The sequence below is a fragment of the Orbicella franksi genome, chromosome 10 (assembly GCF_964199315.1).
Source record: "Orbicella franksi chromosome 10, jaOrbFran1.1, whole genome shotgun sequence".
NCBI classification, from domain to species: domain Eukaryota; kingdom Metazoa; phylum Cnidaria; class Anthozoa; order Scleractinia; family Merulinidae; genus Orbicella; species Orbicella franksi.
This window is the reverse complement of record NC_138154.1, coordinates 20162082-20187752: the sequence shown is the minus strand read 5'-3', so window position 1 is coordinate 20187752 and position 25671 is coordinate 20162082. Positions and strand designations below refer to the sequence as shown.

The window sequence follows — 25671 nt, the reverse complement described above, 5'->3', positions numbered from 1 at the left end:
CAAGTATGGCTGCAAGAGCTACCCAAACTAGAGCAACTAACAATCGACCGTTGCTTCAAGTCGCCAGACCTCGGCGAGATCACGTCGTGCCAGCTTCACCACTTCTCCGATGCGTCACAACAGGGTTACGGAGCCGTCACATACCTCAGAATCACAGGTCATGATGGAAACGTGAAATGTTCATTTGTCATGGGAAAATCCAGACTTGCACCAATCAAACCAGTTACCATTCCCCGACTGGAGTTATCAGCAGCCGTTGTAGCAACAAGACTAGAGAAAATATCTTGAGGGGAGTTGAGTCTACCGATCAGTCAATCATTCTTCTGGACAGACAGCACCTGTGTCCTGCGTTACCTAGAAAATCAAGACAGGCGCTTTCAGACTTTCGTTGCCAATCGGGTCGCAACGATACATGACGCATCTTCTCCCTCTCAGTGGCGATACGTAAACACGCAATTCAATCCAGCGGACGACGCATCAAGAGGCGCGTCAGCAGACTCTCTCCAACGCTGGATACATGGCCCAGCATTCCTAACTCAGTCAACTGAGACATGGCCACAACGACCTGTTGACATGAACGTTACCATTCCTGATGATGACCCAGAAGTCGAGAAAGACGCGGCGCTACATATGATCGAAGCTTCTACTCGAGATCCCGTTTTAGAAATCATTGAACGGTTTTCATCCTGGACCTATCTCAAGAAGATAGTAGCGTGGATACTCCGTTACAAGTCAAACCTCTCCCGTCTTAGCAAGGAACGAAGGAGAGGAGTGACGAGTCCAATTCAGTCAACCGACACAACCACGCCCATCACCATAGCGGAACTGAACAACGCTGAATTCGAAATCCTCAAGCACGTCCAGAGCAAATGCTTCAAGGAGGAACTCGGTTGTCTTAAGGAAGTGGACCAACAGACAACTTCTAGCAGACAGAACGTGTTGAAGAAATCTAACAACATTTTCAAGCTTGACCCAATCCTAACTCATGGTCTCATACGAGTTGGTGGTCGTTTACAACGAGCGCCAATCAGTACCGATGCAAGGCATCCAGTTATCCTGCCAAAGAAACACCACGTGGTCAAGCTTCTTATCCAGTATTACCACCACGTTGCTGGTCATTCGGGCCTAGAGTACACTTTGTCGCTCACTAGGCAGAGATACTGGATAATAAACGGAAGATCTGCCGTGCGAAACATTCTCAACGAGTGCTTCAGCTGCCGTAAACGCCAGACGCCAACAGCTCAACAAAAGATGGCGAGTCTTCCCGAAGACCGAATAACGCCTTCGAAACCGCCGTTCACCTACACAGGTGTAGACTGCTTCGGGCCATTCGAAGTGCGACGCGGAAGGACAAGGGTCAAGCGGTATGGCGTGATATTTACATGTCTCACCCTACGTGCAGTCCACATAGAGGCGGCTTCCTCATTGGACACAGAGTCCTTTATCAGTGCGTTGCGCAGATTCATCGCAAGGAGAGGTCAGCCTGAGGAGATGCGATCCAACAACGGCGGGAACTTCGCGAGGGGAGAGCGCGAGCTACGGGAAGCAATCAACGAATGGAATCAATCGCAGATTCATGACTTTCTCCTCCAACGGAATATCAAGTGGACCTTCAACCCACCAGCCGGCTCTCACCATGGCGGAGTATGGGAGAGGTGTATACGGACGGTGCGCAAGGTCATGAAGGCACTGATGAAAGAGCAAGTGCTAGACGATGAGGGTCTCAACACCCTGTTGTGTGAAGTGGAGGCAATAATCAACGGACGACCTATCACAAAGCTGTCAGACGATCCACGTGACCTAGAACCTCTGACACCCAACCACCTGCTGCTGCTGCGCTCAGGACCTACTGTTTCACCCGGAAACTTTACCAGCCATGACAACTACTACAATCGGAGATGGCGTCAAGTGCAGTATCTAGCAGACATATTTTGGCGGCGATGGGTCAGAGAATACCTCCCGTCACTGCAGCAACGGCAGAAATGGCACAAGCAGCGGAGGAATTTTGCAGTAGACGACATCGTCCTGGTCTTTGACGACAACAAGCCCCGTAACTCCTGACCACTCGGTCGGATCCTGGAGGTGTATACCAACCGTAGAGATGGACTAGTTCGTTCCGTCAAGTTAAAGACCAGTACATCGGAACTCGTGCGACCAATCGACAAGATTGTGCTACTGGAAGCAGCCACCGTTTCAAGGAATTAAGGAACTTATGAACACCGACAATCCATTAGTTTCAGTGGATTGCAGAACTCTCTTGAACAATACAATATAATCTACCAATTAATATCAGTAATAGTATTATCATTTAGTCAACCTCATGTTTCAAACCCTTTTTTCTATCTCCTTGTAAAGGCTATCTGCAGTACCGCCTTTAAGGGGCCGGAATGTTGGTTTTGAAACGTGATGTTAATTCGTTTTTTGGACGCAGGAACTTACTTTACCGTAGATGTTATCAAGTAATTGTCACTTTCAAACAAGGCCTTACTTACTTACTTAATCTACTGTGGTTGACCAGCCTTCAGCTGCTATGTCCGTTAGGGAAATAGTCATAACCGCTAGGTTTTGCGTACGTGTTCTCCGGTTAGATATATCCACGAGGTTTTCCTCCGTTAGGTCAGTTCAAGTGCAGATTTCACTGCGTCAACTTCCACTCGGCATTGGGCCATAGTTTCTCTATACACTGTTACTCGTCTATTCTATCAAGTCAAGTTCAGTGCGTGTGCAAACCAAAGTGAGTAATCTATTCCTTGTTCTTTAGGGTTAGTTCTTAGGTTTTCTATTGTTATTTGTTTCGGTTGAGTTTCCTTTTATCGTTACTAAATCGGTTAGTTAGTTCTGTATGCTCGGAATCGCGCTTGATTAGGTCCATATCTCCAATATAGGGTTATTTTGCCATAAAAGTACCGTCCAAGTTACACACCGTGTAGCCTATTAATCGTTTTCCAGCCTTCCGTACGATCAGTATAAGTGCCGATTATGTTACACTTCCATGTTACAGACGTTATTGAGAATGTTAGCAACAGTTTCTTCATTTGTGTTATTTTATCTTTATACTTCGGTATGTTAGTTACGTTAGCTTCTATTTTCGTTATTGTATTTCAGTTCGAACCGGCATACGGTTTACATCATACGACTTACGGCTAAGCTTACAGCACGTGGTTTAATTCTACCTTCGTCTTGGCACGTGATTCGTTTCATTTGAGTTTGTATGGAACATTGATCTCTGTCAATTAAACTCTGTTTACATCGTAGTCAGAAGTTCTTGTCGAGTTCGTTTTAACACTACGCACTGCTCTACGCATGTGATTACTTGGATTTTTGGCCTGCTATATTCTGTCCTTGTAACTCACAGTCACTACTTTCTCTGTAATTGCCACATCAAAGTCGCCCCTCTGTTTGAAACGACACAAATCATTGTAGATTACCATGCTCAATCTCGGAAAAACCGGAAAGTCTCTTGAGGGATTTAACTAGCCCTACTAGCCCTCTTCGCGGAGGTGAGAACACTTGTCATTAGCCAAACAACAAAAACAACGACAACAAATCTTTATTCAGTAAAACATGTGCGAAAGTTGCGGCCATTTTCTAGGGACAAAGGCATACTATAACAAGAACTAGAACTCTTCCCTGATCAAAAGGCCCTTTAGACTACCTTTACCGTCATGTAATAAACTCCTCCAGGCTCGACTAACCATTAGGCCATTGCCCCTTCCTTTAGATGGGGAAAAAAACCCCGCAAGCGTACCTTTATCAACTTTAAGTCCATAATCAACTAAATGGCACCCACTTAAACACTTGGAACTAGTCCAATCACGCTTCAACGTCTCCCACAAGGGTTGCGCCCCCTTATTCTTATGCCTAAAGGTTTTTTTTCATTTTTAGTTTGTTTTTGACCTGTTCAATGAAGTATGTTGTGTAACAAATGGTTGAAATGAAGCCGTCCCATTCGATTTAACGTGGAAGTGGTGTATGCGGCTTTTCATCTTGGTCTCGTTTCAATTTTTCATCGAGCGTACATTTACTTGCACGCAACGCTCTTTCTTCGGGTACTGGGCACAAATCAACCTTCAGGGTCCTATCTCTTCCCCCTCGAGAAATACCCTGGATGGGGCTGGTCACGTGCACACCCAGATTTTGGGTGGTAAAAAAACCGTTGATTGGGAGGGGTAGAAGAGTGTTTCTCTGCTATTTGAGCGCGAACAATTTCATAAAAGTAGTACAAATAAAGAAATTTCACTCATCGATCACAGAGGTCTTGCTTTCCTTTGCTTTCTCTTCGAAAAATACATTGATTAATACAGGTAGCTTAAAATGAAAATGCAGTAAAGTTTAGTTCTTGATTCTCTCTGAGTAGACACTTCCATCTTCCGCGGACCAACCCAAAAATACCGTAAAAGTCCATGTTTAGGCCGCATCGTAGAAAACGGCCGCACTCCTAATTTGGAAGCTCGAATTTTGAAAAAAAAAAGTCTGAAGTTTCAATGAAGCCCTACTGGCAACAAACAAGGACCACCAAGTACGGTTTCAAAACACGCAGCGGTAGTTGCGAGCTTTCATAAGAACTAAATCTCTAGATAGCGAAATTTCACTTGTCATACCTTCTTTCTCTTTTGAGTTCACTACATCAAACTTAAGGTGCTCTCAGCTCTGGATGCGATTATCACTTTGAATTGCTCCATGAAGTTGAAATTCGTAGGTGATTGAAACGATACGAGCGAGTGCTTAGTAGCTAAGTTTTGAAATGTAGAGAGGAGTCTTTCATGTACTTGTTTAGCTTACAAAACAGGCGTAATCAGTTTTTCTGCCTATTTTAGGCGAACAGAGGCGAAAGCGAGGGGAGTGCGAGGCGCGAGTCGCACGCGAGGGGAGGAGCGCGAAAAAAATACCGCCTTTACGCATACTGTGGTGCAAGTTGTTCCGGCGTTCAAAAAACGCGGCTACCCAGTTCGCTACTTGACACGTGATCCTCGAATGTGTTTCAAATACAACATGGCCGTCACATCATCTTGTTCTGCGAAAGCGAGGCGAGCGCGAAGCGCGAGTCGCGCGGGAGGGAAAGAGCGCGAAAAAAATAACACCTGTACGCATACTATTGCTTTAAGCTCTTCCGCCCCCAGACACACCCTTAAATGACCAGCCAATCACAGCATTAAAAAAAGTGGCGCTCGAAAAGTGCAGGTAATCTTAGCGCGTTGTGTGCCAAATCTACAAACTTCCAAGGTCTTAGAACCTTTCTGGTGAAGAATGTGCGCTTTCAAGTGAGTTTTGATGATAATGCAGCGAAGCACGTCTGCGAAACTTTGAACTTTTTTTGGTCTTAGATAGTTTTTTTTTTCCCTTATCTTGAATGAAAATTTATTATTATTGAACTTCTTGTCACGTTTCTTCCCTTTGGTTGCCTCTATTTGGGAATTTTAGGTTTTAAAAGTGAACAGTAACTTGCACGCTGCATTTCTGCATATTTAATAGACCTATTACGATATATTAAAATTCAGCCTAGCACTATAGACCTCAGCACGAGGCTCTGGGGAATCAACCACACAAACTCTGTTATTCCCTGAGGCCTCGTACTTAGATCTATTGTTTTAGGCTGAATTTCAACATAGCGAAATTGGTCTATTTACGACGACCTCTTTGGTTTGTTTGTTTAGTTTATTCGCTTCGTTCAAATATAATTTTTTTCGAGTATTATTCACTAACTACAGAAGTCCTGAGAAAAGAACTAAGTAGGCACTAATTTGACACAGTTGAAATATCGTTTATCTCAAAATAACTGGCCTCTTTTTGCCATCCTTTCATCTTTCAGTCGCTGCGCTGTATTATTTCGTCGCGCGGCGAAGAAATTATCTGATTTCTTGTTTTTAAATTGGTTTTTACATGTCTTTCGCTTTTATTTTCCAATGTTTTCTCAAATGTTATCTGTTAAAGTAAAAGAATAGAAATTCTCTTTTATTCGGTTTCGTTTTGTTCTCCGAAATCAATAATTAACTCATTTTGCACAATTCAATTTTCTCGGCTTTTGTCGCGCTGCAAAGAAATAATAATAATTTCTTGTTTTCTTATCAGTTTTACACATCAAGTTAAGTTCTTAATGTTGATGTTTTTTAATATTTTGGACCCTCATTTAGTCAACTTTAAATACACGATAACTTGAAACCTGATCTTGTGTCTGTGGTTACTGCGCATATTGTTTATTTTTTGTGCTTCCTCTCGCTCTGAAATATTCCACAAAACGACAGGGAATTACGGGTGGGTCGCAGCCAATTTCATGCAGGTGTAAAAGGGTTAAAGGGGAGGGAGGAAGGAGGCACGTTCGGAAATAAACGAAGGGCTTCTCGAATAGTTTCATCCACAGAACAAGATCATGCGAACGCCATGTTGTGTTTGAAAAACATACGAGGATCACGAGTCGTCAAGTAACGAAGTGGCTGCTGCGTTCATATTTGAACGCCGGAACAACTTGCAAAAGTATGCGTAAAGGCGTTACTTTTTTTTTTTCGCGCTCTTCCCCTCGTGTGCAACTCGCGCTTCGTGCTCACCTCGCTTTCGTCTCTGTCGCCTGAAATAAGCAAAAAAATTACACCTGTTCTGCAGGCTATACTTCTTTTGCTAAATTACACAAAAAAAATTGCGAAAACAATAGAAATTACAAAATATGCCAATTGTATTTTCTTTTATCTAATCTTTTTAAAAATTGCTTTTGAAGTGGTTCATTGCCAACAGAACTACGAGCTATATTATTTTAAAGGGTACAATCATATAAATGTCAACAGAAATAAAACACTTACATGGTATTCAGTCATTAATCTGGTGTATCTTCCACATGCTGTGCACAACTCCTCGGCTTCTGATTTTGACATCTCAACACCATAGAGAGACAAGACATCCAGCTCAGGAACACTGCTGAGATGCTGAATCAGGACACTGACTCCTCGGCCAAGTTGATTGAATGATAGGTTAAGAGTCTTCAGCTCTGGTACATCCTTCAGTGCACGGGCCAGCGCTGATACTTCCTCTTCGCTCATCTGTGTGTCAAGCAACCACAGCTTCCTCAAACCAGGAACAAAGATCAAGTGTTTAGCCAGCTCCATAATCCCATAACCCAGCGGATTGGATGATAAATCAAGAATCCGTAGAAGTGTAATACTTGGTAAACATCGGAATACAGCTGTGGCTTCCTCTGCACCCATCTCTGTATTTCGTAGGTTCAGCTCTGTCAGAGAAGGGACACAGTCTATGTGGTTAGCCAGTTCAATGATCCCATGACCCAGTGCATTCCATGATATATCCAGTTCTTCTAGCTCATTTAAACGTGCCAATGAAGCTCCAGGTACCGCGGCCTCTTCCTCTCCCATATTGACATCGCTCAAAGTTAAGACAGTCACGTGATCAAGGTTCTCAACCAAACCCCTCACACTGCTGTACAACGGGTTCTTGGACAAGTCAAGCTCGTGCAAGTTACCAGTCTGGTACAGTGAACTGGCGATCTCATTAGCACATGTTGCTGTCAAATTGATGTTCTCAAGTTTTAAGCTGTGGAGATTGTCAGAAAAGTGAATGTTGGAAACCATACTCTCTATCAGCCCAGTGTCGTATGACGTAGAGCTTCTGCCGTAGATTTCGATCTTCTCAGGATGTGTTATGAAAGGTAACACGTTTTTCACAACCGTGAGTTCCTCACTTGTTGGGTAGTAAATTTCAATCTCTCTGACGAATGAAAGGCAATGCTGGCCAGTCTGGTCCAGTCTGTTCTCAGTCAAAACCAAAGCACTGCTGTGGTCTTCATTATTTGACAAGTCATCAACAGGCTTCTGAGAAGGAGACACTGGTGTTGATGTGAGTTCAGTGAGCAGTTCAGTAGGCAGAACGTCGTAGAAGCCGTTCCAAATGCGAGTAACACAGAGCAACATTTGCTGTCCTTCTTTCTTAAGGAAAAAGCTCTCTACTTCTAGACTGGAGTACTTTTTTACACTCCTGACTTCCCCCGAACACATCACGAGGGAAGTGTTTAAATCAAGAAGTACAGAGAAAACTTCATCATCTATTTGTTTCCCTTTATAACCTCGCTCAAAAAAAAGATAGTTTGGACGACTACTGGTGGATTTCAGTACGTGTTCTCTGGCAGCAATAGAAAACTGTTCACCATTTAGTATTAGAACACAATTAACACACTTAAGAAAAATTGGGAACACTGCTTGTCTGTCTGACGCTGCACAGGAAAACAAACAATCCGAACTGATAGAAATAAACCATTTTTGATCATTTGACAAATCCTCAACAGAAGGCGTCACAGTGAAGTTGTACGCTGTAAGACCTTCTTTGTCTCCTATCATCTGCAGATGACTGAGAACAGCGCGGGCAGCATCTGAAGACAACTCACAGGCGAATTTCAGAACTTCAAACATCTCCACTACTTTTTGAAAAGAATCAATTTTTGAAAGGCAGGTGACACTTTCATTTTTCTTATTCGTCAGTTCTTGAACGATGAACCTGGCAGCGACGAACTCCTGAACGGACTTATGGAGGAAATAGACGATTTTCTCAGGAATCGAACTTGAAAGCTTTGAAGTTTGCAAAAAACCAGTGTCAATAAATTTCTTACAGACATCGCTATCAGACAGTTTGCTAAAGCTGAAATGAAGACAGTTCTTCAAAAGAGCGTAAAAAGCAAGTTCTCCTAATCTCGATAGTTCTTCTGTGTATTCATCTATGCTTTGAAACTCGTCTTCTGAATCTTTTGAATTCAGGTGATACAAGAGGGTCTGCATGAATCTTGAGTAAAGGTCCGCTCCAGATGCGGGTAGTCCTTTCCTGTCTTTCTCCTTCCAAACTAGACACAACATTAATAGGAGAAGTGGTATCTTCGCCATGTCCCAAAGGTGTTGTTGTTTCCGCAGATATTCAACAAGCTCTTCTACGTTTTTCTGATCACTAAGGAACTTTCTTGCAAACTCTTTGACTTGCTCCTCACTATCGAACCCGTTGAGCTCGAGTTGAACATGACTCTGCTTGCTTAGTTCCTCTTCTTTTACTCGCCGTGTTGTGATAACAACACAACAACCTCTCAGCAGACTGCCTCTCCAGATCTTATCAACTGGAGATGATTTTCCACCGCTGTACTCGTCATAGCCATCAAAAACGAGCAGGACTTTACCTTGGTTCTCACGGACATATTTATCCAAGTTATCGACTGCCATTGGATCATCAGCAGACATCAGTTCTGCAGTTTCCAGCATGGTGCGGAAATCTTGACAGTCGCAAACGTCTCGCAACTTAATTAATAGTAAAACATCGAACTTCTTTAGGATTTCTCTCTCGCCTCTGGTCCAGTCCACAGCGATTTTCTGAGTGAAAGTAGACTTTCCTATTCCCGGTCTACCGTAGACTAGAATTCTCTTAGGGTTACGATGACGTCCGCAGCCTTTGAACATTTCAGCGTAATCTTGAATCTCTTCTTTCGTTGTTTCGTGAGGTTTTCTATCATCTCTCAGTATTGATAACTGGATGTAAATCTCATCAATATCTACTGTGTTGTCTGGGTCCCAAGGTGTGATTTTCACCTTACTCTTGGTGTTGTAAAACTCGTGCAGCTCTTCCAGGCACCATACCAAAAACTGTTTGGTTGGAGAATCTGTTGAGAAGAAATCAGAAGTCGTTATTGTTATCCCTCCCTTAATTTGAAAACTCTGATTATCTAGATCTGTTGTGTACGCCTATCGGTCTAAACAGTTGCTCGAGTTAAATATGTTACGACTGGTTTCAATTTAAACACCTCTTACTAACAGAGTTTGAGGTCCGTAATGTAAGTTAAGGACTGAGTTTTCTCCCTTTCAATTTCTTCTGGCCCAAGCACGAAGCGCGAGGGCCATAAATCGAACGGGAAAAAACGAGGTTTCGTAACATACACTACTCGCTGTGAAGACAATGTTAGTAAGACATTTATTTTATCTCTAAGTGTGTTTGATGGCTTCGGAGACAGCTCTAAATTATAGGGAGCCGTACAGTAGATTATACTAAACTGACAAATCACAGTGCGCGTGGCAACAAAGCCTTACAAAAAAGTATAATGACAAAAATTTGCCCTCGTAGCTGGCGTTCTCCATATTTATTTTACAAAAGTTTGAGAGTTTCCATGCCTACGCGTGAAAGTTAATATATCTTTTTTTAATCTAAAATCCAGACAAAGTACCAGTTCAGTAGATTTCTAGTATCTTGAATTCTGCGCTACAAATATCTTGAACTAAGACTGGTTCACCCGAATTTTCGTGGCAATGTTACAAATTTCATTCTTTTTTACGCATAAAGTCAGGCTGTCACTATGGTCGGGAATCAAGGATTTCCCCCACTACTAGGAGTGTGAAACACAGCTACTCTGATAGAAAACTAAGCATACACGTAAAAGACCTGGATAAAATCTATTACAGTAATGACACACTAATAACAAACAAGAGTTCTTTTTCTGAAATTTAAACTTGCACTTTTCCAACAACATATCAAAAGCTTAAATCATTCACTCACTCATTCATTCAAGCTTACATACGAAAACAATGTGCATTGTAACAGAATAAACATCTTAGATGTTCATGCAGTAGCAACAACAACAAAATGTTGGAAATGACAATTTTCAAATAAACATTCAAAGAGTATACAATCATAAAATGTGTTTTCAACTAGATCAGAGACCTTTCTTGTCTCAATCTGATGATTTTAGTGGTACCTAATATTCTTTGTAGCTTTTCAGTTCTTTTCGTGTTGCATTGCGAACATAAGTAACTCATGAAAGCCTAATTAAAATGTCTCAAAGTTACATGCATGTGCACAAAAAAATTAAAGAATTTTGCCTTCAAATCATTCAATTTTGTTTCAATAGCTAAACAGAAGCCTCTTTTGGGGGGCTTCAAAATGCGTGAAAAAGCTTTTCCTCAAGTCCATTTCAGGGTTTTTCAACAATGTAGAGATTGCATTTACCGCTTGTATTGTCACTAAACCAGTAAGCGAGCAATGCTCCCTCCATGGTTTGCATTGCGTATGCGACATAAAACGTGGCTGAAACTGACATTAAGTTTTGGCTTCTAGAGTGCGTAGCAATGCTGTATTTACAGGGAACTGCTCCCGTAACTCCTAGAAGAAAATTATTCAAGTTACCTTTATGGGCATGAGTTCATATATAGCAGTCAGAAAATATCGCTTTGCATCAAGTGAAAACCATAATTTGTATTCATGATCTGCCAAATGTATTAAGTTTGAAAATAATGTCTTAAGTAAATAAGTAAAATCCTTTATTTAAAACACGATTATCGTTTAAGCACTACATGCTTCAGGGGTCGTGTATCTAATTAATTATCTAATTATGTAATTACCTACTGATAAAATGAATGAAATATAAGAAATTAACTTACTTTATCGCAAATCTGATTTCCCTAAATATCGGAATAGATTTTGCCTTTGAATAAAACTGTTTAAAATTACAAGAATCATTAAAATATTCTGAAACACAGTTCCACAGTACAGCTCCTCTGTAACAAACAGAATTTTTATGAAATAAGTGGAAAGTCGTGGAACGACGGCCTTATTATGTCCTCTTAAGTTATACTGACTATTACGCCATACAACTAAATCTGAAATCATTGCGGGCATATTTTCGCAAGCTATGTTGTGGATTAGTTTGACAAGACTTCGCTTATACACGTCATAAATCAAGTCCCATTGTGTGAGTTCCCTAACTTGTACTGATGGTGTGTCTCGTGGCAAGTTAAAAATTAGCCTTCCAGCACGACAGTGCAGTGCTTGCAGGGATTTAATGTAATCCAGGTTGTAACAGTTCCCCCAAATAGCGAGGCCGTATGTCACTGAACGGCGAATCACCTTAAAGTATAGGGAAAGAAGTGATTTTCTCTTAAGAAAAGAGCACTTTTTCAGTAAGTTCAATTTTTTGACAAATTTGTTCCATTAGGTTACTCCAAACCTCTGCGGGGCTACTTTTTCCAAATTTTCTTTTTTCCAACCAAATTAATGTTCATTATATAAGGTAACATTTTCCAAAAAAATGAAAATAAAATATTAAAACGCGCGCGAGTTATTGGGAAAAAGAGGTTTTTTTAATAAAAGTTCATAAACCGTCAAGGTGTCATAATCCCCAAAAGGCATGGACTCGTCAGCGACCTTTTCGCGGCAAACGGCTTAATCCAGAGATCGTATATCAAATACTTTCAATTTGAGATTTCACGTCCGTCAAGAGTGCCTTTTTGTAATCACGCTTCGGCAATTGCTCCTCAGTTTCCTTTTGTTTTGTTGCACATCGCTTTTCTCCGTTTTGCCTATTATTGTTGACCACCGGCCTAAAACGTATGCGCCTAAAACCCCCGGGGGGGGGGGGGCACTGCCATATATGGGCTATATAGGTATGTGCCGCTGTGAAGGGTATGGTTTTCGAGCAGTTTACTCTAGGACAGGGTATATAAATCAGAGCGTTTGGGTCTAGAATAGGGTATCATTTTTCACAAAACTGACTGGTTGGTTGAAGATTTTATCTAGAGTAAGGAAACAAGAAATTGCCATTCAAAAATATAAAAAATATCAAATCGGCAAGTTAAAATTTACGCAAATCAGCCTCAACAGTGCCGATAGATGGGGGGATTTGGGGAGTTTACTCTAGTATAGGTTAGCAAAATTCAGCTGAACTAGCTCTGGTATAGGCTAAGGGTTCCAGGGTCCCAGCGGCACATTCCCACCCAGAAATTCCCAAAGTACCTCCCCCGGGCCTAAAACGTGACTGTAACGCTATCGCTTTGCCGCGAAGCTCAACTTTCCTCACTGTGAACGCTAGGGGTTCTGTTATTTCATTGGCTGGCGGCATTTTGAGTTGATATATCCCCCTGAGAAGGCGTGATACGTTTATAAATCTTTAGAAGGCGAAAACTGCACTCGTTTTTCGAGAGAATCCCTCCTCTTTAAATGAATTAGTCGGGTATGCAGAATCGACGGTTTTCCTTGAAATTTGACAAGAACATTCACTGATGGATAGGAAACAAAAACGTGCCGGCGAATTCTTTCATTTCAAATACTTTTCTCGTGGCGGTCTCTAACGCAACACGTTACGCGAATTCTTGGATAGTGGACTTGACAGATCTACAAAAAGATAACCAATACAAGTAAAAGAAAATGCTGACACGCTTTGAGAGATTGATGCTTTGTGATCAACACTGCACAGTTATTTTGCATCAACGATTGCATTTGATATCCGATTAATTCGCCGGAATTTCAGTCGGTTGTTTTAACGTTAACGGCTTCTGCCGCCATAGGAAAGCAATCGGCAAAAAAGAATATAATTTTATCGAATTCTACATTTCATAACCTTTCTATTGATATATAGTTTGTTGGGGTTTCCTTCAAAACAGCGTGTGTACGAATTTTTTTCTGAAGGACACCCGCGAAGGTTTGAAGTAACCTTAATGCCTTAAGATGATTCGCCCAAGTAAGTTTTCTGTTGATCGTAATGCCCAGCAGCCTTGTGTGACAGACCCATGCAACGTTGTCATTTCCAATGGTGATCAAAGGGAGTGGACCAGTGAAGGATCCCCGGTGGAACAACATCACTTCACATTTTGAAGAGTGCGGTGTTAACGAGTTAGTCATGCACTATTTGTTAAGCTCATTCAGTGCGTTATTTAGTAGGTTACATGCTTCATCAACGGTGGATCCGATGCAGTAAACTGTAGTATCGTTAGCATACAGGTAGAGATTGCCTGATGTCACAGCCTCTGGCATGTCATTGGTGTATAAACTAAACAAACACGGGCCTAGTACCGATCCTTGAGGGATGCCGCACGTCACATTTAGCTCCTCTGACTGAGTGGAGTTCACAACCGTAACCTGTGTCCGGTGGTGCAGATAATCTGTAAGCCAAGAGAGAGGGTTGCCCTCGATTCCAAATTTGATTTTCAATTTATGTAACAGGGTGCGATGAGAGACGCAGTCGAAGGCTTTTCGAAAATCAATAAAAGCAGTAGCAACAATCAAATTATTGTCAACAGCTTGTCTCCAACTTTCTGTTAAATGGACAAGTAATAACTCGGTCGAGTGGCCCTTACGGTAGGCCCATTGCTTCTCAGTCGGTAGAAAGAGGAGAAACTTCCAGTCAACCAGTGATGCAGTTTTGTTACATATCAAACTGATAATAACATCAGAATGACATATCGGTGGCCTAGGTTAAGCATACATTTGTATAGATTTCAAGATTTCCCCGCCATGGCTCAACAAATATAGATCCTCGTGAATAATCAATGGCCTTTTAGAAGTCTATTAATATATTATTTATAAATAAAAGTAATCAAGATATTCAGCTGACTGTCTTGCACTGGTTGCAAAATTGCAATCGAATGATTCAACAAAATACCGTATTAATGGGTCTTGGATTGGGTTTCTTTGTTTCTTATCCCACTGAAATTTCTATATTTCCAGTGGGTGTTTCACGAATTTCCCTGATCCAGAATTATCAAAGGTTCTTTTGTATCCAACATTCCCCACTTCCCCAAAATAGTCGTAATGCCCAATACTTATCTGACTTTCACTAATATGCACACAGTATTTGCACATGGAATAGCAACAGTATGGATGAAGAATTTCTTGGATTGCCCTCAATAATTGCTTTAATTAACACCATGAAGGTGATTCCATTAAGGTATCATGGTAGGTGGATTGACAGTGTTTGGAAATCACGCTCTTACGCTGGCGCTTTGAAAGAAAACCCTATCAACCTACACATTTTCTGAAAGCTTAATAGTTATAGAATACAATTATATCTTTGAAATTTTCAAAAAAGTTATTGTCGCAGTGATATTAAAAGAAATACTCAGAAACACTGCTTCGCTTAAACTGGTTCGCTTCCTCGCGTGAATTATCGGAGCGGCGCGATTTACATCGGAAATGTTTTCTTACACATCACCCTCAAAAATCTTGTCTGCGATTTTCCAGATGTGGTTTGGTTTTTTTTCTTACACCCTCCTAAACTTTGATATTTTTAATGCGGACGTTTCCCTCTACAAAAGAGACCATAACTTTGAAACGGAAGCGAAATTAAACAAAGCCCGACACGGTTTTTCGAAGGATGTATCCTAGAACATACCTGCCGATTTTCAGCCAATTCCATCGGAAGACGCGCGTAAACGAACTAAAAATGTCCATCCGTGTATGCAGTTTTATTTTATCGAGGAAAACACGAAAAATCTTTTATGAGATTTGCATGAATAGGTGTTAAAAATTCCCTCCGCACTGACAGATGTCGGCATGGATCAGTTTACCCCAACAATGGGTTATGACGACTTGAAATAAACAGACGACTAATATTCTGGCGCGGAAACCCGTGTGGCAGTGAAGTCGTCCGAGAAGGGACAAACTACAAGTTAAACTGCCGTGATCTTTTACCTAAAAGATTTCGTCGGCAGCATTGGTATTATGTTGCTTAAGTTTAGGCTCCTTCGTTCTCCAGACATTTTTTGAAACCATGCCTCGTGAAGCCAAAAAGCATGAAAAAGAGGAATCTCGAGGTCTACATTGTCACTGATTGTCAACATCTACATCTGCGCTTGACTCTCTCGTTGTGGAAGTTTCGGAATCGCGTCCGTTCTACAACAATTTCGTGCTACTAGCACTTGTTGTATTTTGTCCTTTAGCTTCATTGGTGGGACTAGTGTCCTCGAGTTCCTTCAGCCATTCTTCTTGGTTACAGTGCGATCCTCGGTCGCTCAGAGCCAAAGATCTTGTTCGACGCTGAACCTGTGGGTTCCACCAGATTTTCGCCTCCTCGTCCTGACATAAAGAAAATTTGACAAGAACGAAAGCCAACTTGAGATGGAACAACCAGATCAAGAACAGTTCGCGTACACAAAATGACAAATGAAATATCACACCGCAGTTCGCGTTACTTGTGACAACTGGCGGTGAATTTTAATTAGAGGTGTCAACGCGCTGCAAGGGGTTAATAATATTCAAAACTAGTTTTTTTGCTTTAACTTAAAAAGTAAAAAAAGCTCTTTCCCCCATTCTTTTTGCAAAATATTTATCTCAGTCTTCTCAATTTGAACAGCCGAAAAGAGATTTTTCGCATTTTTCGTAAAAATCCACCTACCATGATACCTTAACTTTGATTGTGCATCTTTGCTGCGCATAACTCCTTACGTCTTCAGCGTGCGCCGTTATGAGATTCCTTTCAAGGTAAGCTCGAAACGGAAAAAAATTGTCGTTTTCTCCTAAACAAGCACAGACACCCCCACTTTTTAAATCCATAAATTTGGATCCATGGCATACGATTCAGTATATCAAGTGCTACAATATATCGCAAAAAAAAAAGATCAAAATTCTGCTTTCAGATATTCATATTAAAATGTTGCAAAGAACACATGCAGCAAATTCTTTACTTTGTTTCATAATCTTCACTCCTTGTCAACGAAAACAGTTTATAATGTAAGGCCAAAAAATGACTTTGTTCAGAAATTACAGTTCCACCTTCTGATCACTAGGGCTCGTAATAAGAACCTAGCAGATCGCATAGTTACCTAGGCTTGATTTTCAGCCGTTTTGTGTACCTGCGTTCTTTGCCATTTTCTCCCCGCGCTGCTCGCATGTTAATTTCAGGGACAACCGATACAGACCAGTGATCCAGCCGTTCATTGAGAGGAGAATTAACAACCAGACTCCCAAAACGGCTGGAAATCGAGCATAATAGCTACCATGACCGGCCATTCGTATTACACCAAAAAGAGCATGGTAAAACACTTTTTTTTTTTTTTATTGCACTTTGTAATACTGTAGTGTATGCACAACATAATTATAAAGTTTCTATTTCAATTTAAGGTGGCTGGTACCAGTTTCTTCGCGCGGGGAGTAGATCACCATCGTGCGTCACGCGTAAGTAACACGCACGATAGAGGCGCGAGACCAAAACTAATATGGCGGCGCGCGGCTTTTTTCGCGCAAGGTCACTTTTGTACTGTTGGAGACGTAATTCGCATATAAAGGAGGCTTTACCTGCTAGAAAAACTTTAGTTAATTCTCTGTTTTTAAGAAAAATTGTTTCGGGAATTCAATGTTTCCCAAATTTCAAAGGCAACTCGATCGATCGTGACAGCCACCGCGAGCGTATGAAGGACTCGCAAAACATAGCAAATCTAACCAGAATTTGGGTAAAAATCCTACAGAGTAAGCCCAGGAGGTGTACCGCAAGGTGTACCGCAAGGCTCAGTCCTAGGCCCTTTACTTTTCCTAAGTTATGTCAATGATATCCAAGAATCCTCTGACAAACTTAATTTTTTTTTATTTGCTGACGACACGAATGCCGTATATGCTGACAAAATCTTAAGTCCCTTGAGTCGACTGTAAATCAAGAACTCTGCAAGTTGTTCGATTGGTTAACGGCTAATAAATTAACCTTAAATATTAAAAAAACAAATTTTGTTATCTTTAGACCAGCTCAGCTTATCATCCCAAAATTATGATATTTGATAATGATCAACAAAAGAATGTGGCTCTAGAATGTAAAGAATTTGTGAGATATCTAGGTGTAATAATTGACAATAATCTTTCTTGGAAACATCATATTGATCATGTAGCTATTAAAATAAGTCGAACTGTAGGATTGATTTGTAAACTACGGCACTTTCTGCCAAGACAAACTCTTTTAACTATTTATAGATCCTTAGTTACTCCTTATTTAACTTATGGTTTGGTGGCCTGGGGCCAAGCATGTAAATCACACCTTGAAAAGCTTCTCAAGTTCCAAAAGCGAGCTCTTTGCTTTATTTATTTTTCTGAGCGAAATCAACATACGATTCCTTTATTTATTGATGCCAGTGTTTTACCGTTAAAATTTTTGTATTATGAGCTTTTAGCTAACCTTATGTTTGAAATAAGACACAGAAATGCTCCTGGAAACATTCAAGATCTCTTTCAAGACATTTCTGATATTCATTCTTACAATACTCGATCCTCTGTCTCAAATAATTTTTACACACAAAGTTCTAGACTCTCAATTCAAGTGAATTCATTTTCTAGAATCGGAACAAAAATTTGGAATAAAATGCCTATATATTTAAGAAAGCTTCCAAAAAATGTCTTTCAGAGGAAAATAAAACAAATACTTTTTGAAATTCTAGCTTCAGAAGACTGTTATATTGATCTTACAGAAATCGTTCAAAAAGTAAAGCTGAATTTATTTTCCTCCTAGTATGTATTCATTAATACTCAATAATTTCGCTTTAGTGTATCTGTAGTCTCTCGTCGTAACTGTTGTTAATTATTATTTGTAATATCGTTAGTTTATTAGTTGTCTTTAGTCATCGTTGTCAATTCTAGTCTCTTTAGTTCTCTTGTTACCTTCAGTTGTATTTAGTTGTACCTAGTTGTATATTAATAACTCGTCCAAACATGACCCGCCTAGATTAGCTCAGCTATCCGCGGGCATGTTACAATTGTAATTTTAATTGATAACAAATAAAATGTATGTATGTATGCATGCATGCATGCATGCATGCATGCATGTATGTATGTATGTATGTATGTATGTATGTATGTATGTATGTATGTATGTATGTATGTATGTAGGAGGTTGTCTTAAACGACAACTACAGCTGTAAATGATTTTTTAGCAGCAAACAAAACAAAACGCCTGTGCGGAGCCCGCTCGCCCGCGCGGGTACATGAAGCAGTCAGCGGTAGTCAAAACAGCTCATGAGCAGCTGCTGATCTTATAAAGTCTGGATTTTTGAATGCGTGCCTACGCGCGTGGGAATAACGGAACACGCGAAGGCTTTTACACGAAAACAAGCCCGGTGACCCCTTCTTTTTATTGTTTCAATAAATTATTATTATTGAGAGGAAACGTCAGAAAAAAAAAATTCTACGGAAGGAAATTTGCACTTTGAGCAAATTGCCGTTTTTCCAAGTTTACAAGAAATCGGCTCCGTAAAATTATTTCAAAATTGTTGTGCATTTTCATTTTCAGATGCCAAAAGCTATTGATTAAATAAAACTCGGGGTCACCGGGTTACTTTTTGAGTTATCCTAGACAACAGTTTATTTCTACTACTGTAAACAACTAAAAGAATTTACAAGATTATAATTATAAATAAATAAATAAACAGTACAGCACAGTACATACAGTAGTGGGACACCCAAAATAACTAAAAAGCTAAACTAGTTGGGTGACCGTAATTATAATAATTAAAAATGTGAGAGTCAGGAAAGAGGCACAACAAATACATTGGTACACATAAATATCATAAACTTGGTACAAGAGTAAAGATACAAAACAAAACAAAATAAATAGATATAAACCATCAAGGTAGTGACATAAGCGAAAAATCAGGTGTGGAAAATCCTTTTGGAATGTTCCCATGGTAACTGCTGACGACGAAATAACAGCTGTTTTAGGTCAAGTATAAATTATGTAATCCAAACCTACAAAAATATTACAGTGGCCCTGGTCTGTCTCTTTGTTCTATTCTTACAAAGTTATGAGCCGTCAAAAACCTGAAAACTGGTACGAGCCACCTTAAAGAACTGACCAGATTTGTTAAATACCTTCCACTATGAAGCGTTTGGGATCTTGGCCACTTGTACTTGGTACCACTCTCTCTGATTGCTGCGATGAACTCTGCTTTTCTGCTGATGAATCCAGCAAGAAAGAAAGAAATTTAATGTTAGAGTAGTCTTAGAGGTTAATCCTTTGAAAGAAATGAATGCCCATACATTTACCAATAACACGAGTTGGGTTCATATTTATCAAGACTTGGAACCTGATCTCAATATCCTACATCATTACAAACTGGATCACTGGCTAATACAATTCAAGAGTTTTCATTGACTTAGCAATCATGCTATATAATGAGCCATTATACCATACTCTACAAATATGGGAGCGTACGCGCAATCTTTTAAGGCGTTTTTTTTTTTTTTTCTTTATCTTATCTTAGTTTTCTAGATTTTGGGGGCGTTTTGAATACAACAATCATTCCACTCACGCTCATTGAATATGAGATGATTATAGCCAAATTATATCCAACAAGCGCAAGTGGAATGATTGTTCCATATCGTATCTTTTCAAAACGCTTCAAACAGATCAGGTGAGTTTGGTTGAGCCATGGTTCATACTTTGCGAGCGTGCTCGAGCCAAAATACTCATGGTGAGATCAATCAAGTTCGATATACCACCGAAGCGTACCACAAAGGTGAGTTTAGACATTTACCATAACCAAATTCGACCAAACTTCCGGAGATATATTTCTAGCTACTGTGATCTGTCAGGCGTTCTTGTAATGTGGTGCACACGAGTTTAAAATTTGGCAGGAAAGTTAGGACACCCTTAGCCCCGAAAACGATTTATTGAGTGCTCAATATTCTATTTTTTTAAAAATTTTACTCACGCAAAATTACTTTACTTGAAAGTGACCATGATATCAAAGCCATATCATGTAAATAAAAGAGAGGAAGAGTTATGTTTTGATGGAAAAAACAAGGAATTGTAAAACTGTCGGGTAATGGATTTTCTGGTAGGGAAAAATTTAGAGGATGCTGGAGGAAGAGGCATTCTGTTATTGCACTGGGTGATGGGTATATGGGCATTAGCTCACACAGTGACAGCATCAAAGGAGTTTGACCTCTTGTCTGCTTGTGCACTGGTTCATCAGTGGGTATGCGAGAAACAAGTAGTCTTGTTGAATTGTTCTCAAAAAACTGACTTCAACTGCTTTTAAATGACTTCACACCTCTTACATTTGCACTTTTAGTCTCTAGTCTGCTGTGAATGATCTTATAGACCTCAAGACTACAAAACAAAGGGAAATGAAATGGCCTGTTGTTGAAATCTCTGAGAAATTATCACATGTACATTTTCTCTTGCGTACGTATTTTGCATTAGCTCTGTACCTCTAGAATGTACAAGCACAATTTCATGTGATCATTGTTACTTGTACCTTTGTAATGGGGCCATTCCTGGAAAACAACGGGATTATTCAAAATTTTTGCAACTACCGAAGCAGCCATCACGCTAGCAAAAGGACTCCAATTCTCTGACACGCTCTCAGTACCATCAGCATAATCAGCAATTCCTTTCACTACTAGCCATTCGATCTGAAGATCAAATGCCGCTGTGAAAATACCTGAAACAGAAAACCGTACAGTCTGTATTAGAGCTTTAATGATGAGGACAGAACACTGTAGCAAGAGTAATGTTATCTCATCCAAATGATTATGTATGCAGTATATTACAGTAATAGACGAGGAGAGCAAGCATTGTAAAATACAGACTGACATAAGGGCCAACAATAGTCAGGTCGAAAGAGTTCTTCTTTACCACATGCAGTCCCCAACAGCAGTAGAGCTAACACTCGGAAGGCAATTTCTGTTTATTTCCAGCACTAAAATCACTTCCGAGTTAATTCTAATGAGTCACAACTTTCCTATGACAAAACGAAGATGAGGGGAGAGAACTCACAACCTACATGTGCATGTAATTAATGCAATGTGATTAGTTACAAACCAAGGTCGTAGCTAGTAAAAGGTAAACCAAGGCCTCAGTCATTTTTTGTTTGTTTTTTTGTTTGTTTAAAAATAAGTGTAAATATATTAGGTCTGCGGTCTTCACTTATATCCAGGATTGAACGCTAAAGAGATTCATGCTCCCTATGATAAGCATCATTAACAAGTGTCATTTTCATTTGACTTCATATTTGACATTTTTTTGTGTGTTTTGGTGACTTTTTTACAAATGAGGACACTGTGATGCTTGTCATAAGGAGCATGAATCTCATTAGCGTTCAATCCTGGACATATCTGACAGTCTTAGCACTCGCGCATGCGTCGCTTAGGAAGCATATGGTTCAGTTCTACTTTTTATGATGTGAAGTATACATGAAATAACTCATATTTGAACTGCAGTTGTAGATCAAAGTGAAGAATAATCATCGCAGTAAATTTTCCAATTAATTGAAAAGAATAAGCCTGAAAAAAAACAGGGCTTCAACGGGATTCGAACCTGTGACCTCCGCGATACCGGTGCGATGCTCTACCAACTGAGCTATGAAGCCACGCATTGGGAGCGAGGTCAATTAATTGAGTTCATATCTTCCAGTGAGGAGTGAAATGATGTGAAGTGTATATGAAATCATTCATATTTGAGCTGCGGTTGTAGATCAAAGTGAAAAATGATCATCGCAGTAAATTTTCCAACCGCAGTTGAAATATGAATGATTTCATATCTACTTCACATCATTTCACTTCTCACGGGAAGATATAAACTCAATTAATTGACCTCGCTCCCAACGTGTGGCTTCATAGCTCAGTTGGTAGAGCATCGCACCGGTATCGCGGAGGTCACAGGTTCGAATCCCGTTGAAGCCCTGATTTTTTCTGGCCTCTTCTTTCCAATTAATTGGAAAATTTACTGCGATGATCATTCTTCACTTTGGTCTACTTATTTTCTTGTTCCAGTTTTGTTCAAAGTTTGTTTTACTATTGTAGGTAATAAAAGCTAAGTTACAGAACCCAAGGACGCGTGGAAACATCTTTATAGGAAGAGGAAATTAACCGTGGACATTGCCTCAGTCATAATTTTTTCTGGCTACTGCCCTGCAAACCGTCGAAAACATTAGCATACAGTGCGGCTCAGATATAAGCGAACTACGCATACGCGTATTATACGTGCGTATTTTGCGTATTTGGCAGAAACCAGTAAATTGTAAATTGTCTATTCAATGGTTAAATACTGTCTCTTTTAATAGAGTGACCAACTGCACAGATTGCAAAATGTTTGTTTCAGTTAAGTACGCGCCTATACTCTATACGCGTAGAAAATATTCAAACCAAAGCAAATTCTTTCTCTCGCTCTGTGGCAAGCTTTCAAGCCATTGAAAACAACAATGACAATTACGAAAAGAAGAAACAGTTAGCTCATACATACTAATGAGGCATATGCGCGTATACTGTATACGAGTATGTGGGTATATGCATACGCGTAAACGCGTTTTTGGCTGACGCGGATTATGCGTATATTTTGGTTCGCCTATATCTGAGCTGCACCGTAGCTACAGTAATCGCATGATTTCAAGTGCAATTTGGAATAAATAAGCACAAGTAAATTTTGTAAGGCCAACAAAAATGCACGAGCCTGTAGGACAAGTGCAATTTGTAGTGTAAAAAATATACTAGTGCTTATAATTTAATCCACATTGCACGAGAATAGTAATGTGATTACTTAATAATGTTACACTTGAAAATATACTATTTAAGGTCTTTATGAACACATTAATTATTTCATTAGGCAGGCTGCAGTGTGCTTAGTTTTCAAAATATCTTCAAAACTTTCCAAAAATATTTGCAAAATTTCCAATAATGTTGCCAATCTTCAGATGATCTTTGTCACTCTTCGCAGATCTTTGGGAAGGGTTTGGATGACTGTCGGAAGTGTTTAAAAAGGTTCTGGTGATATTCAAAAGCCTTCAAAACGGTTCCGGCAATCTTCGGAGGTGTTCGGAAAATGTGTAATTATCTTCAGCTCACTTCAGAAGGCTTCCGGCGAACTTCGACCACCTTTGACACACCTCAAATGATTGTCAGTAGTCTTTCTTGTAATTTGCACTAGTGTTACACTTTTTGCACAGGTGTTGCACTTGAACTGCACTGCTCTTGTATTTTTACAGTTGTTAGGGAATGCATTGCACAAATCCCTACTGTAACATTGTCAGGTTTCAGTGAACTGTCCACATGGATAGTTCATGCCCACACTACACAAGAGCCCTGTACTCTATGATGAAGAAGTGGGGAGGGGAGAGGGAGAGACTACGTTAGCAAAAACAACCCTAGATTTTTTGGGGAGGTTGCTATTGGTAGTGAAATAAATAGAGGAGAAAGTGTCAATGATAACTTAATAGCTGTTCAAAAATTTGTTCTCACACAATAGCAGACCTGTTGTCTATGCCCACTATGGGGACTGAAATTAAACAACAACCTACCTTCACCTTCCATTTCAATCGCAGTTGCCACAGGATAGGACTCAGCCAGTTCCTCACGCCGCCATCCAGCACTGACCCGCTCTGGACCACTTAAAATCTCACCACAATGTACTTTGACTTCTCGTGCTTCTGGGCTTTTCAAGGGTGCCTTCCAGCCATGGTCGGCACATTTGATGAGGTCGAGAAAATGTCGGCTAACATAACTTCTCGTGTCAGTTGACTGCTCTCCTTTACTGGTGACGACTTTAAATGCATAAGTTGATAACTTCGCAGAGACAACAACATCTCCTAACTTCGTTTTCTCTGGGTTCAGACCACTGCAGGTTCCCACAGAAATCACACCCTTGGGTCTGAGTACAGTGACAGCATTTTTCACACTTACAAGAGAGCCGCCAGGACCAGCTGAACCTTTATCACATTTGATCAAAGCAACATTCACTTTCTTCTCTTGTCCTGCACCCTCATGTCCAAAGTAAACAAAACCGATACCATGGAAGTAGCATTTAAATGGATCTTCTAACTGCATATAACAAGCTATGAACTCACAGTTCGTGACAGTCACCAAAAGAATTTCAACAGGGAGATTCAGGTCATTTTGATCCTTAATTGGCGCTTGAATATCCTTTATCGATGGAAGGCTGAAACTAAGCTCAGGGGGAACATCACTGCCATCATTTGAATTGCTACCAGTAGTGTTCTTTGCAGCTTTTGCCATTTTTATCAACTGTTTTTGGGAGTGTTCCTAAATAGCAACCAACAGAACAAAATTATCACCTGTGCAGTAAAACAAATTTAAACAATAAACTTAGAAAGAAAACTCCTTCTTTTTAACCTGTTTACAGTGTGATAATAATTGTTATTCTGAAAGTGAAGAATGATCATCGCAGTTAATTTTCCAATTTAAGCAATTGGAAAGAAGAAGCCTGAAAAAATCAGGGCTTCAACGGGATTCGAACCCGTGACCTCCGCGATACCGGTGCGATGCTCTACCAACTGAGCTATGAAGCCACACATTGGGAGCGAGGTCAATTAGTTGAGTTCATATCTTCCCGCGAGGAAAGAAATGTTGTCAAGTTTATATGAAAATAGTTCATATATGAACCGCGGTTGTAGATGAAAGTGAAGAATGATCATCGCAGTTAATTTTCCAATTTAAGCAATTGGAAAGAAGAAGCCTTAACTGCGATGATCATTCTTCACTTTCATCTACAACCGCGGTTCATATATGAACTATTTTCATATAAACTTGACAACATTTCATTCCTCGCGGGAAGATATGAACTCAACTAATTGACCTCGCTCCCAATGTGTGGCTTCGTAGCTCAGTTGGTAGAGCATCGCACCGGTATCGCGGAGGTCACGGGTTCGAATCTCGTTGAAGCTCTGATTTTTTCAGGCTTCTTCTTTCCAATTGCTTAAATTGGAAAATTAACTGCGATGATCATTCTTCACTTTCATCTACAACCGCGGTTCATATATGAACTATTTTCATATAAACTTGACAACATTTCATTCCTCGCGGGAAGATATGAACTCAACTAATTGACCTCGCTCCCAATGTGTGGCTTCATAGCTCAGTTGGTAGAGCATCGCACCGGTATCGCGGAGGTCACGGGTTCGAATCTCGTTGAAGCTCTGATTTTTTCAGGCTTCTTCTTTCCAATTG

The 25671-nt window shown here is 40.2% G+C and overlaps 3 protein-coding genes across 5 annotated transcripts in view; 1 reads left to right on the top strand and 2 right to left on the bottom strand.

The window, feature by feature from the left end:
• The window catches only part of LOC145500811 (uncharacterized), a 173274-nt gene that overhangs the window by 8824 nt on the left and 138779 nt on the right, over window positions 1–25671 (bottom strand). The gene's annotated exons all lie outside the window — the stretch shown is intronic.
• Window positions 1–25671, bottom strand: part of LOC145500754 (NLR family CARD domain-containing protein 4-like) — a 51169-nt gene that overhangs the window by 18768 nt on the left and 6730 nt on the right. For 2 of the 3 annotated variants that reach the window (XM_081480279.1, XM_081480277.1), the window contains exons 3-6: window positions 24006–24747; window positions 20970–21155; window positions 19579–19662; window positions 6792–9634 (exon numbers count right to left, since the gene is read on the bottom strand). In XM_081480279.1, the coding sequence (XP_081336405.1) occupies window positions 6792–9634; window positions 19579–19662; window positions 20970–21155; window positions 24006–24720 (3828 nt within the window). In that variant the 5' untranslated portion in view covers window positions 24721–24747. The remainder of the gene's footprint in view (window positions 1–6791; window positions 9635–19578; window positions 19663–20969; window positions 21156–24005; window positions 24748–25671) is intronic. The other variant, XM_081480278.1, reaches the window with a different exon arrangement.
• LOC145500775 (uncharacterized) lies at window positions 571–6740 on the top strand. The gene is made up of 2 exons (XM_081480315.1): window positions 571–2734; window positions 3106–6740. The coding sequence occupies exon 1, from the start codon at window positions 574–576 to the stop codon at window positions 2059–2061; it is 1488 nt and encodes a 495-aa protein (XP_081336441.1). The 5' UTR covers window positions 571–573; the 3' UTR covers window positions 2062–2734; window positions 3106–6740.